Consider the following 14238-nt stretch of genomic DNA (forward strand, 5'->3'; position numbering starts at 1 on the left):
CCACTGCATTTTGCTCTTAACAGAAAGCACTGCACTGAGTTCAAAAATGATTTGGAAGAACAACTTCTGATTTTGCAAAACACAATAAGACAAGCTGCTGCTCTTCAAGAGTTGCATTTACTTCAATGATTCGATTCTTTAAAGCAGCGGAAACTTGTTTTTTTTTCCCAACTTGTGTGGGTCCAGTGTGGTTTAATGAATGGCAGGTAGATGTTGTGTTCTTATCTGAGATACAAAACACAAATTATATGATATCCAAAGAATTTATATCGGTTCCTATATAATCCAGATCAGTTATCAACAAAAATACATTTCTGTGATGAATGAGCTAAAAAGTGTATGGGAGAAAAATATGCCAATAATTAATGTTATTAAGATGAGTGGGCATAGTTTTTGCAGCCAGAGGACACATTTGATTTCCTTAATTTATTTCAGTTGGAAGGAATAAGGGAGGATTGTCAAAGAAGGAAGTGGCTTCTTCTTGTGGACCTCAGATTGCTCCCCCTAGGCTTAAGAGAAGATAAAAGCAGAAGGTGGACTGAAGATACCTAATAATAAAGTTGCATTAAAATCAAAAGTAATTAGTAGCTAACATCAGATTAAGAGGGCATTAGAGGAGGCGAATGAGAAGTTCATTTAGCCTATTATATCAGTGGGTAGCACAAATTGGATATGATTCTTTTAAGACATTTCTATACGTTATTTTCTTAAATCTCCTAAAAGGATGATTGTTGGAATGCATTCTGTCACGGCCATCTGGGATTCCATAATTTTAACACTGGGATTATTTTTTTTAGGCTGGTTGTAAGCCTTCAGATATTGGAGTCATATCTCCATATAGACATCAATTGAAGATCATTACAGATTTGATGGCAGGCTCGTACCTCACTGATGTAGAAGTAAATACTGTGGATAGATACCAGGGGAGAGACAAGAGTGTAATTATAGTATCCTTTGTAAGAAACAATGTGGATGGAAATGTAAGTAAACATTATAGAATCATACATCTGTTCATAGTTCCAAATATTTTAGGTTTATTGTCCAACATTTAATTTATGTATGGTGCAGTCCTTTAAAAGGTTCATGTGCTGGCGGGTAAGATAAACAGCAAAGATGTACTAGCAATTAGTATAGATTATTTGTTTTTTTTTTACTTTCTACAAGAAATCTAATATGGATTTTAGAATGAGTGACTGGTTTTCATTTTGGATATTTACTCATAGCTAAGATTCCCAAGTTTCCTCTCTTTCTTTGAAGAGTCCATATGTATATAAGGCTGTTTTGTATGCTAGCAAAATACACTATGTATAACACAGTGGGGGAAGTAGGTGTAGCCCTAGTAGTCCTGTTTTTGTATTAGTAATCTGTGTTATAAGTGGCCAAACCAAAAATTCAGCATGCCACTTTCTTCTGCAGTGGTGCTCGAACCTAGAAATAAAAGAGATATAAATAATAGTTTGATATAAAACTAATCAGAATAGGCACAATAAGGCAGGTCAAAAAATAAATTACAAAGTTAAGGAAGAAAAACAAAAGCAAACTGGAAAAAAAATTAGTAGTGAATTATGTACTCTCCTTATGCACACATGTATATGATAAAATTATTAATACAATCATTTAAAACACCCATTCTTGGTATTTTTACCCAAAATAACATTTGTACAAATAACAATAATTAATGGAAACATTATAGAAAGTGACCAGATTTGAATATATTTATTTTGAATGAAAATGATTTGCAAAATATTTTCTATCAATTTTTCAACAACTGCCCACATTTTTAAACAAGTGATCCAATTAAAATTGTTTGATTTTCCTGATTATAATTTTTAACCAACAAAGCTTATCATTTTTAGTATCAAAAGTTGGCAATATGTAAAAAAAAATGCTTGCCTTTGATCAGGTCTATAAAGATTGCAATTTGTAATGTTGTATTAAGAGTAGAATGCCATTTGTGCATAAGACAAGAGTTTTACATTAGATGAAAGAAATCATACTGACTTTAAATGAAGCAGAGGGTCACTATTCTTCTGGGGTTAATTAATCGTTATCATTGATGAGATATACGTAACCAATGGAAAGGAATTATTATTTGAAAGTAATGGAGAACTTGTGAGCATTCTTTGTGCTTCCCTTTTTAAAAAAATAGGTTGGAGAACTTCTGAAGGACTGGAGACGTCTTAATGTTGCCATTACAAGAGCCAAACATAAATTAGTTATGCTGGGCTGTGTACCATCCCTTTGTCTCTATCCTCCTCTAAAGAAATTACTTCATCATCTGAAGAATGAAGCTATGATATCCTTTCTTTTTCATTTAGTTATAATGTCTTTTTTGCCAGCCTGCTTAGATGAAGACTTTTCAGGCCTCCTAATTGAAGATGAAAAAGTGCAAAATGTTAATCAACTGTTAAACCTAGTCTGAAAGGACAAGATTGCTTCTTTATCACTTTCATTTAAAGAAAATGAAACCAGATTTTGGAATCTTTTCTCAGAACATTTGAAGTGAATTGGGTTCTGATTAGGCAAAATTAAAAATATTTAGCTAAAAGGAACAATGGGATTCAGCTTTTGGAAAGTAATGGGAATTTTATCCCTTGATCCCTTATTTTTTGGTCTCAAAAGTATCATAGATAAAGTGATTGTCTGTTTTGAATATTGTCTGCTATCTCCCTGCACAAACACTAGCTAAAAAGATAAAGTTTTTTTTAAAATCATCTCTGGAGCTGCTGGTGCTTTGGGAGCTGAGAGAAAGGCTATTAGTCTAGCTAGCAGGAAGAATTTGATCTTAAAAAAGACAAAATTCTCTACCAAATCAATGACCAAATGTATGCAATAATATGCTATCGCATCACCTGCCCTAGAGCACACTATTCTTAGGACACTGCTGCAGTTGGTGAGCAAATGGGGAATTATTACTGTGGTATTATAGCTGACCAAGCCATCCACCTACTGTATTTTTTGAGGTATAAGACGCACCTTTCCCCCTCCCCCAAATAAGAAGTGAAAATCTGGGTGCTATACACTGAATACAGCATTTTTGGCCTCCTGAAACCCCGCCCCTTCACAAAAATGGACATGCAGAGGGTTTGGGAGGCCTGCAAAGTGCTCCTGGGGGCTGGGGAGGGCAAAAACGAGTGAAGAATGGGCCGTTTTTTGCTCATTTTTGCCCTCCTCCCAGCCCCAGGAGCACTCTACAAGCCTCCTAAAGGCTATGCATGCCCTTTTTTTAGTTCCGCCCTCCCTTGCCCCCCCCCCCCCCGCCCTCAGGAGCACTTTGCAGGCCTCTCAAACTCTCTGCATGCCCTGTTTTTCACAAACAAATGAGGCATGCAGAGGGTTTGGGAGGTCTGCAGAGTGCAAAAACTTTTTAAAAATTTACCTCTTCAAAATCTTGGTGAGTCTTATATTCCAGTGCGTCTTATACTCCAAAAAATACGGTAGTACAGAAATGGTTTGCTTTCCTTTTGTTTGCTAGGATAGTGCAAAATGCCTGTGGAAGGAACCCAAAATGCCCCATTAACTAGACAGCTTCCAATATTACTTAGGTAAGAGATTGGATGAAAGGTTAGACAGCTGGCAGGCTTACCAATGATGGAAGCTTATCTCTTAGATGCAGTACCAATTTTGACTGTCACAAATCTATGCTTAATTAACCCCACCTTCTCCCTCTCCTCCCATCAACTACCTCCAGGGAATGGCAGTTGGGGCAAAAACTGATTGCTGCTTCTAATACCATTTCTTTGCTTTCATGGCTTGAAGGAAGAATTAACTGGATTGAGGAAACTCCATTTGGAAGCGGAGCACTCCTCGCTCATGCGTTGCATTGGAATCCATCTTTCCATCTAGAGAGGCAATTTTAGCATGGTCTGCTCATTCTTCCGGAGGCTTAAGTTCACTGTTAAATCAGAGACCCCAATCTTTTAAGACACCAGGGACATGTTCCTGGGGGTTGGTGACCACTGTGTTAAATGTTATAGAAATTGGATTTAGGTAGAAGTGGAACCCTTAGTAGAGACGGAGACACTGGAACTGGTGATAACGGGTAAATATGGGGTTTATAATTATCTGAAAAGTATGCAGGTCAGGGCATTCTTACATCGGACTAAGTCTCTTTAAACATATTGGCAGCAATAGATTGTGTTCCTTATGTGTCTTTTTAAAAGTTAATGACACTTTTTAAACTCGATGGGAATTCAACAGTTCTGAGAAGATGCTACCTCATTAGCTCCATGTTCTGCTTCATTTTATAGGTAGTCCTCACTTACTGACCGCAGTTGGGACTGGCACCTCTCTTGCTAAGTGACCTACTTGTAAATTGAAAAACGTGGCTGCCTCTGACTTATGATTGCAGTGCATCACCCACTGCTCTTAAGTGCGACAGCATGTAGCTGTGACTTGCAACTTCCTGCTTCCCTATTGATTTTGCTTGTTAGAAGCCCGTTGTGAAGGTTGCAAATAATGATGATGGGTTGCTGTGACTGTATATGTAATGATTCAAAATATGGGATGGTCAGATACCTAAATATTACATAGGTTAAGCATTAAAACCTGACCCAGTTTTCATAATACTTGAACTAAAATCATGTTTTCCTTAATGTTTCTTACATTTTCAATATTCCTTTAGGAGCATATGAACATGTTTTACATTGTAAACTCTTAGGATAAACAAACACTGAGGAGAATCTTCACTAATATGAAGCAGATACACTGAATTCGGCCAGAAGGTGCTAAACTGGATTGTTCCAGCTTGTTGTTTTACATACTAATGATGCCTTAAATAACTATTTGGACATTTTAAAAATAGAGCTTAAAAGTATTATCTTAGTATATCTATTTGTATTTTTCCCATTTTGAGAAATAGTACCTATCTAATTATTTTGAATTCTTTTGATCAATATTTTGTGCTCACAAGTGAGTAGCTTTAGCTGTCTATACAAAAATCTTGAAAGTATACAAATTCTACATCTCACTTTAGTTAAGCATGACCCAAAACCTCTACTGTTAAAATTGGTTTGATTGTGGTATGTCTTCTTCTATGCCAGAACTATTCAAGAAACCTAGATATTGTTGTTTGAAAGCCTGATTACCACTTAACTATGATTCCCTCCCCCTCTTATTTATTTGGCACTGCAATGATGCAATTTTAGTAAGTACATTTAGTAAGTACATTTAGTAATGTTTGAAATTTTCTAATGCTAACATAATTTTTTTGGAAAATAGAACTGTGCACCTCAAGCTCATTGCATGCTCTAATGCCATTTACTGAAGCTGTACGAATTCAATTTTATGTGTATGGAAATATATCCTACACTAAAGCTACCTCTTGGATGATATGTTTTACTTTCCTTTGGATTTAATTGTTGTATCAAGCCCCAAACTGCACTAAAATCAAATTCTTTTCTACGTGTATTTTTGTAATATTTTTAAACTCATGTATTGAACATTTTAAAATGCTCATCTGTTTTTGTATTACCTGTAATAAAATTAATGTGAAATAAACATACATTTGCATTATTGGTATATCTTACATTATAAATCTCATCTTTCATTAAACTGTAGCAGCCTTCCAAACATAGTTGAAAACAGCCACTCCTAATGAATGAAAACAAATTAATACAGATAAGTACAAATTGTTGGGCTAGCAAGTTATTGGTGGGTGATTTCTAAACCCTTGTTTAATAAATATATCTAGATTGCATTCTCTCTATCCTTCCAGGGACAGCATCCTAGTTGTGAGGGGAGGCTGAATATCAAAAGTGACAGGGCCACTGCAGACAGTGATTCATGCCTTGATCACCTCATGGCTTGATTACTGCAATGCACTCTATGTGGAACTGTCCTTGAAGACTACCCAGACGGTTCAGCTGGTAGAATTTAGCAATAATGGGCATGAACTACACTGGTTGCTACCGTAGTTTGCTTTCAGATACCATTCAAGATGCTGGTCATTACCTATAAAGCCCTTCCGTAGGATTTGAGGGATCACCTGTCTCCCATAGTGTCTGCCCAACTGGTTTGATCTGGCATAGTTAGCACCCTACAATTTTATATCAGCACCCTGGAAGGAACACTTTACTTTAGCAATACCTGCCCTCTAGGTTGAGGCTATGTAAGATTCAAATGCGCACCACCCTGCTGAGATTTTTAGGCTTTTTTGAGGACGATCTTCCTTTTCTTTGTTCCCATCGTAGTTTGGTTTCTCTGCCATCTTTGTATTTCATTTAATGACTTTATTATTACTTTAGTCTATATAAATGTACCATTTTGACCCCCAAATGAGGTGTAGGAGGCGGTGAGCATGGTCACCTCACGGCTGTTGCTGTGTTTAAATATTTTCAGGGAGGGCTTATTTTTGAGGGAGGGCTTATTTTAGTGCATACACTCAAAACCCCAATTGGGCTTATTATCCAGGGAGGCCTTATTTTCAGGGAAACTATATTTTCCCTTTTAAACCCATCTGCTCAATCTAAGATGTCCCCCTCATCCCAGCACACTAAAACTGAAGATTTTTATTAGAGTAAGAGAAACAGGAACTAGCACAGGTTACTACTGGCTGTTCTTTGTAGGCAGGGATCATACAGAGATTCTGACAGGTATTGTGGGGGTCTTGTTTGCATTGAAGAAAAGCACCAATAGAACAATGTACCTACATGTACTGTTGCAGTTCACAAAGCCAAACTATATACCTTCTCTTCACTCCAGAACAATTTCCAAACACCCCTTTTTCCCCCCCGAGCATTCCCTTTTTATTGCTTTTTGTGGGTAGACTTGAGAATCCACTCTTAAAAAACTGAACACTGAGGAGAATTGGAATAAGGTGGCCTCTCTGTTTGGCAATAAAAAAAAATTAAACCAAATAAAGGACAGAAGCCAGTTTTTGAACAATAAATCTTCCTGAAATGAAGGACGTATAATTTTCGTAGGAGGTTATATACAGGAGAGACCAAACTGGTTTCAACAGATGTGTGTACCTGACCGGGTTTTGGCAAAATGCTTGCCAGATATATATTTTTTATAAACAAAGCGTGTCATTGGGTTTGTGTGGGACTTATTTTTAAAACCGGTTTGGCATCCTTTTTTTGTAAAAAGTTTTTTATTCATTTTTGTTACATAATAAAAAATATTTTTGTGAACAGTGTTGTCTGAATTCCCACTTTAACATTCCCATCCAAAAACATAGTTCAGTTTACATTATATCTCCATTATTTCCAATTTTAGCTGCCTTACTTTTCTTCTCATATTTTCCAGTTTCTAATTTTTAACACAATATATTTTTTTCCTTTTCTTTGAAGATAAACATTTTATCATTTCTTTTCCATCTATTTCCATTAACAATATGCATCTTCAAATTTCTAATTTCAAGTTTTATATAATCATCATAACATAATTATTTAACAGCATTAAGGTCCTTAATAAAATGTCCACATTTTCTAGTTAAAACCTATTTTAACCTTGTTTACAAAGCGTGTCATTGGGTTCGTGGGGAACTTATTTATAAAACACTGGTTTGGCATCCTTGAAAACAAGGAGGACAGGACCAGTTGCGGCTTGTTTCTGCCCTGTCGTGCTTCCTTCAGGTTCAAAACCGGAGGGTGGCCCTCAAAGCGGCACCCCGGCTGCGGCCGGGGACCCGTCTCCTCTCGCGCCGGCTCCAGCAATGCCGCGCCGGTCCTAGGCACGGCGCCATCTCGGTCCTCCGGCCGCGAGAGGCGCAGCCACCCAGGCTGAGGGAAGCGGGAGGAGGCGGAGATGGGCGATGAAGAGGGCTGGAAAAGGGCCGTGAGAGCAACCAAGGCTGGATCCGCGCTGAACTGCTCGGGCAGCTGCTGCTCTTCCCCGCTGGCCATGGGTAAGGGGCGCAAGGGCGGCGACCGGGCTGGGCGGGCAAGGCAGGAGGCCGAGGGAACCTTCTGGCTCCACCGGCATTCCCCAGGCGGTGCTGCTCCTCTTCTTCGCTGGCTGGCTGGGAGCCCCCCAAAATGGCTGGAGAGGGGCTGCAACCCAGGCCGCCTTTCCAGCCGACTGCTGGGTACCAACAGCCAGTCGGCCGCAGCAGGTATTTGCTTGCCTTTGCACCGCCAGCCCCTCGAAGCCGCGCGGGTTTCTGTGGTTGCGTGGGGAGGGTCGAAGTCCGCAGTCCTCGGAGACCACCGGCAACGCCTGTCCAGGCGCCCTGCCCTCCATCTCGCCCCGCGGCTTCCAGGCCGGGGGGGGGGTTGTCCCGAGGCGCGCGTGGCGCAGGATCTGGTGCCGCCGGCCTGGGAATCTTTCCTTCTCCCTCGCTTTCCTCGCGGGGTTCTCCCCGGAGTAAAAGGGACTTGAGAGGCGAGCGATGAAAGGCGGGGCGCGGGGATGGCGATCCCTTTTTAGCTTTTCAGAGCCGGAGGCGTTTGCCGTGAGCTTCGGGAGAAGGGCGGCTCCCCGCAGCCCCAGAAGTCGCTTTTTGCTAGGCGGTGTGGTTCCCCGAAAGCCCGGGAGGAGAACAAGAAGAAGCCCCCGGCTTAAAACTCGCCATGAAAAAACGAGGCGGCTGTGAGCCGGTTAGGATTCTGATTTGAAGAGGGAGATCTGGTTTTCTGTCCCCACGGCCGTAATTCTGGAACCCAAATCAACGTGGCTTCCCGTGGTTTTTTTATTTTTGTTGTTGTTGTTGATGATGATGATTGATGATAGATAGATAGATAGATAGATAGATAGATAGATAGTTTTTCAAACATGTAAAAGATAACAGGTACAAGTATAAACATAAATATGAACACAGTAAATGCTATGAATAAATGGAGACAGTAGGACAGGGACGGAAGGCCACTGGTGCGCTTATGCATGCCCCTTAAAGAACTCTTAGGAATGGGGTGAGGTCAACAGGTCTTAGGTTAAAATTATGTGGGTTTGGGGATGTTTTTTTGGGGGGGGGTTAGGTTGTCAGATCAGGCAGGTATGTCCTGCCAAGGGAAAATGATCTGATCGGATGCAGTGAGGGCCAGCAGGGCACAGAGTTGAAAGGACATAGGGCCTATTTATCGAGATCTGCTTATTGCTGGCTACACTTTTAGGTGGTTGTGATTGTCCCTTAAACCCCAAGCAGCAGATTTAAGTGCCATTTGCTAGGGAATCACCCTTCCCTTGAGAGCTTCCAAAAATCACACTTGGTGGATTCCTGGATGCCAAGGAATGCTGCCTGGATGGGAAAGAATATTCCCACCACCTGAGTCTCCTATTCTGGCCAGGGTTATTTTCAGCAACAACAATGATAAACATATTGGTGATAGCAGCAAATGGTAAACAATCATATGGAATAATAATAAAAAGTCTGAAAAGTGAACGTTTCCGTATCCAGAGAAAGGAGAATAGAAAAGAATGACCTGGAGAAAAATCATAAAATAGAAAGATCTGTGGATAGAAGTGAATGGCTCTAGCAAAAGAAACCCCAAACATCTGGAGCATTACTCATCCTCCTTGACAAATTCACCATCCATCAATTGCAAAAGTCAGCTTTACTTGGAACAGCTTACACCCTCCGATGATATCTTCAATGCCATCAAACAATATCTGCCTATCCCAGTTCTTGGGAAGGACTCAGTAGGTGGATGAACATGCTCTTTTTCCCTTCATTACAAACATAACGATTAGGTTAACTGTGAGCCACAAGACAAATACTTTATTATAACCAGTTGGTTTTAGTTTAAAGCCTTAACTTAAAACCCTTGATTTAAGTTTAAATCTCTTCGAGATGTTAACATTTAAAATTCATAAACCTTATGAATTTTCTTCTTAAAAAAAAAGAATAATAACTATGCTTCTCCATATTGTGAAATGGATTTATTCTAGGAACTAACAATCGTCACATGATGTGTCATTGTTAAAATGCTGCCAGAACTAAATTGGAATAGGGTTTTAGATAACATTGAAACATTGTTGATACAACTTCTTGTGGCTGGCTTTGCTGGAAATACCCCATATTTCTTAGCACAGTGCTCTGTTGCTTTGATGTTTTTTCGCTTTTCACTTTCTTATATTCGGACATAGCTGTTGTGCCTTAATCAATAAAATATGTTCCTTAATCAATTCTCATTCCCCCCCCCTCTCTCTCTCTCTCTCTCTCAGCTGTGAAAGACCCCCTGGCAATTGAAAGAACAAATCTATTGAACATGGCGAAACTGAGTATAAAGGGACTCATTGAATCTGCTCTAAGCTTTGGGCGAACTCTTGATTCTGATTATCCACCTCTCCAGCAGTTTTTTGTTGTCATGGAACACTGCCTGAAACACGGCCTGAAAGGTACAGATGGTATTTTGAGCTGATTGAGTCTTTTCATTCCATTTTTGTTCAATATTTGGCCATTTGAGAGGGCCAACTTCGACTGGTTACTGTCAGGGGTCCAAGTAACATACCCAACGGAATCAAAACTCTAAGGCAGGCGTATTCCTCAAAGTATATATTTATTAGGCATGTCATATTGGCACATCTGGGGAAACCCGACTCTAAAACCCGCTTGGGTTTCCCCCTAGTTAAAAGTAAAGTTTTTTTTCCCCTGTCCATGCAGTCCATCACATGGCCCAATCAGGTCACAGTCCAAGGGTCACTTGGTCTCAGATCCCACCTGGTGGGAAAGTCCTCGGTTCTCAGAGGAAAGAATTTTCTTTTGCCTATAGTCCCCAGCTTTCTCTATCTCTCCCCTCCTGTTCCCATAGCTCGACTCATCTCTGCTGTGGCAACCTTGAAGGTGCCAGGGGAAAATGGCTCCAGGGCTGACCGCTACTTTATTTGCATTGCAGTCATTTTAAATCATAGCGTATATCAATGTTTCTCAGTCTCAGTGTTCTGATCTAGGCTTCCCATGAGCATGAAGCAAACTCCCTGCCCCGACAAAACTCCTTTTTATTAATCTACTGTAAATTCTGCTCATTCACATCCAGCAAAGCCTTTCGAGGGAGGATTTACAGTCACAGACCTTATCTGGCTTGGGGAGCTGCCAGATAACTTGGCAAGGAGTCTTGGAGAGTCACAAACCAATTAAGCGAACTAATTGTCTCCTGCAAACTCACCTCCCCTTTTGTTCCTCTTTTATTTCCTATGGGAGGGGCCATTCATCGTCCACCTGTGGCCTTACTCCCAACTTGATCCTTTTTCCTTAGCTGTTCCCTTCGTCTGGCAACTCTGCGCATGCGCACACTGGGAACAGGCTCCTGCTGTTTGTCTTCCTCACTGATGTCTGACTCTGAAGGCAGCTGATAACTGGCATATGGCTCTGGCCCCCTCTCTGCCTCTGACACAGAGCCCTCATCAGAGCCTTCCCCAGACTCCAGGACTGGCCATGTTCCTCCCCAACCTCCTCACTGTCAGAATCAGCTGCCAGCTCTGCTGGCCGCTGGCGGGCTACAACACTCAGCAACTTTAAGATGTGTGTAATTCTGGGAGTTAAGTCCACACATCTTAAGAGTTACTGAGGTTAAGAATCACTGGTGCACACTGCTGCATGCTAGCCTACCCACGTTTACTTTCATTTGTCGTAGTGCAGACCTAATGCAAACTTTCTTTTCTAAATCAATTCAGAAGGAAGCTGTGACTTCTTCCTTTGAGTTTATCAGTATTCAAGAGAGCAGTTTTTACTTCATTGCCAGTTTTCCTTCATTGAATTTTGAATGACTTATGTACTTGGTTCATTCATTTTGATCAGCTAATTCCCATTATTTCTTGGCTGTCTAGAAGTGTGATCTTGGCTTTTTCTTACATTTTCTTCTATGTAAGTTTCATAGCTGGCTGCAGGGGCGGTAAAAAAAATCACTGATATCATTAAATTAAAAATATTCATAAAATTCATAATATTCATAAAATATTAATGTTTACAAACATCCCCAAAACAGGTAGTCCTCAATTTACAATCATTTGTTTAATGACTGAAGTTACAAAGGCACTGAAAAAAGTGACTCACACTTAATGACCATTGCAGAATCCCATGGTCATATTGTCAAACTTCAGACATGTGCCATCTAGCATGTATTTATGACAGTTGCAGTGTCCTGGGGTGATGTGATCATCTTTTGCGACCTTTTGACAAGCAAAGCCAGTGGGAAACCCAAATTCACTTAACAACTGTGTTGCTAACTTAAAAGCTCCTGCAGTGATTTGCCTGACTAATGAGGCAAGAAAGATTGTAAAAATGGGACAAAACTTACTTAACAAGTGTTTTGCTTAGCAACGAAACTTTTGAGGTCAATTTGTGTCTATCCAATAAGTATCTCAGATGCCTAGGGAACAAATATATTAAATGTTCCAAGAAAGTAAAATAGAGTGTAAAAAGTCAAAATGTATTTTTGTCTTCTAGTAAAGAAATCTTTTCTAAGTTATAATAAAACAATATGGGGCCCTCTGGAACTTGTAGAGAAATTGTATCCAGAAGCTGAGGAGATTGCTGCTAGCGTTAGAGATTTACCTGGTCTCAAGTAAGTTATTATACTGAAATATTTTCTTCACTACTTTCCATACATAAATCATGAGAATGAAATGAACAAGTGTCCATCTTCCACAATTAAAATGTATGTAGCTTTTCTTAACCTTATAGAATATTCTGTAGGTGAAATAATGTTGTTATTCAAAATTGTAAGAAAGGAAGACAGGAGGTTTTATCTGGTGCAAAGAAGGTAAGATGGAAAATTCTACCAGATTCAGATTATTTTCCCATTTATTGTCTGAACTGGCAGTAGTTTTTTCAGGTATTTGAGGCAAGGTTTTCCAATTAATACCAGAGAGTGCCAAAAATTGAAGATGGGATCTTATTCATCCAGAGGTCTGTTCCCCCATTGAGCTGTATTCCTTTGCAACTGCCAGTACTCAAAAGGAGACCTGACAGCGGGAATATTTGTGTTAAACTACAATCCATCAATCTCTGACCCAGCAGAAAAGTTGGGTTGCGTAAATTTTGCTGATTCCTGAGCCCTACTCTACTCTGGTATTAAGTAGCATTCCTGTTTTAAAGGGTTTTTGTTGCATGTTTCATCTGCCATTGCCTGATGAAGCAAACAGTGATGGGATTCAGCCAGTTCGCACCACTTCGGGAGAACTGGTTGTTAACTTTCTGAGCGGTTTGGTGAACTGGTCGTTGGAAGAAATCATTAGGGCAGAGAACCAGTTGTTAATTTATTTGAATCCCACCAGTGGAAGCAACCATCCATCACTCCCTAACACGAGGCAAGCCAGACAGGTGCTTGAAATGGCAGCTCCCATCACAGCTCAAGTTGCCACAAATAGCCACCTGACAAGTTGTAAATGGGAAGTAGGGGTGCAAGATAAAGTGGAAATAAGTGAACTCCATCTTTGATAAGTGCTGCAAGAGAATGACAATGCTGGCAGCAAGTCTGCCTGTCTTTTTGTGGTGGATCCCAGCCCTGATCACATATGGAACCACATTCCTGATGGATTATGCTAAAATTGTTTTGAGAGAAAGTGACTTTGGTTCAGCCATGGGGTGAAATATGGGCACGGCAGGAGCATCTGGTTACCAGAGTAGGTCTACAGCACATGAGGATGAGCCCAGTCAAAAACTGTTCTTATCACAAATTAATCAGGGGAAGATTTTAATAAAATAACTAGAATATTAAATGTGATGTGATTCAAAAGTGCTATTTTTAAAACCAGGACCTGAAATAAAGAATTATTATAGTTACCCGTGTCATACATGACACTCTTAGTGCTTTACAAGAGTAGACTTAATCTTTTTGAAGCTTTCGGTAGAATAGAGTCCTATGGAGTATGGTCTCTTTAGGATGTGCCCAGTGGTGGGATTCAGCCAGTTCGCGCCAATTCAGGCAAACCGGTTCCAGGAGTCCCCCCGCCCCCTGTTTTGGCTGCCAGATAAGCGCATGGAGCCTACTAGGCCCAAAATGGAGCATGGGTGGTGGTGGCACAGGTCCCCACAGGAGTAGTTTTTTGCTTCCAGGGGGGGTGCAGGAGGCTGAGTGCTGCCTGTCACACCCCCTGCCTACGCCCACCATGGCCACGCCCACCCAGCCAGTCATTAGGGCAGAGAACTGGTTGTTAAATTTTTGAATCCTACCACTGGATCATGTGCCCCTCCAAGTCTCAGTAAGTCACCCCTAGATGGAATTACCTGGCCTTTGACCAAGTGCTTATTGTAGAAACTGCAAGGTATTCATTAATCTCTTCTTCCTTGGGATGGTATTTGCCCAACACAAATACAGAAAAGGACATTATCTTTTATTTTGTGTCTTAAGACTTTTG

At 40.4% G+C, this 14238-nt stretch overlaps 2 protein-coding genes across 5 annotated transcripts in view; both read left to right on the top strand.

The window, feature by feature from the left end:
• The window catches only part of DNA2 (DNA replication helicase/nuclease 2), a 31821-nt gene extending 26322 nt beyond the window's left edge, over positions 1 to 5499 (top strand). For both annotated transcript variants that reach the window (XM_081955877.1, XM_081955876.1), the window contains 3 exons: positions 798 to 980; positions 2150 to 2296; positions 4606 to 5499. In XM_081955877.1, coding sequence (XP_081812003.1) covers positions 798 to 980; positions 2150 to 2296; positions 4606 to 4665 — 390 coding nt within the window. In that variant the 3' untranslated portion in view covers positions 4666 to 5499. The remainder of the gene's footprint in view (positions 1 to 797; positions 981 to 2149; positions 2297 to 4605) is intronic.
• Positions 5500 to 7186: 1687 nt separating this feature from the next.
• Positions 7187 to 14238, top strand: part of RUFY2 (RUN and FYVE domain containing 2) — a 42149-nt gene continuing 35097 nt past the window's right edge. Inside the window, exons 1-3 of one of the 3 annotated variants that reach the window (XM_081954844.1) lie at positions 7187 to 7849; positions 10105 to 10278; positions 12326 to 12443. In XM_081954844.1, coding sequence (XP_081810970.1) covers positions 7750 to 7849; positions 10105 to 10278; positions 12326 to 12443 — 392 coding nt within the window. In that variant the 5' untranslated portion in view covers positions 7187 to 7749. The remainder of the gene's footprint in view (positions 7850 to 10104; positions 10279 to 12325; positions 12444 to 14238) is intronic. The other 2 variants (XM_081954842.1, XM_081954843.1) reach the window with 2 other exon arrangements.

This window comes from Natrix helvetica, assembly GCF_964273705.1.
Source record: "Natrix helvetica genome assembly, chromosome: 5".
Lineage (NCBI taxonomy): Eukaryota > Metazoa > Chordata > Lepidosauria > Squamata > Natricidae > Natrix > Natrix helvetica.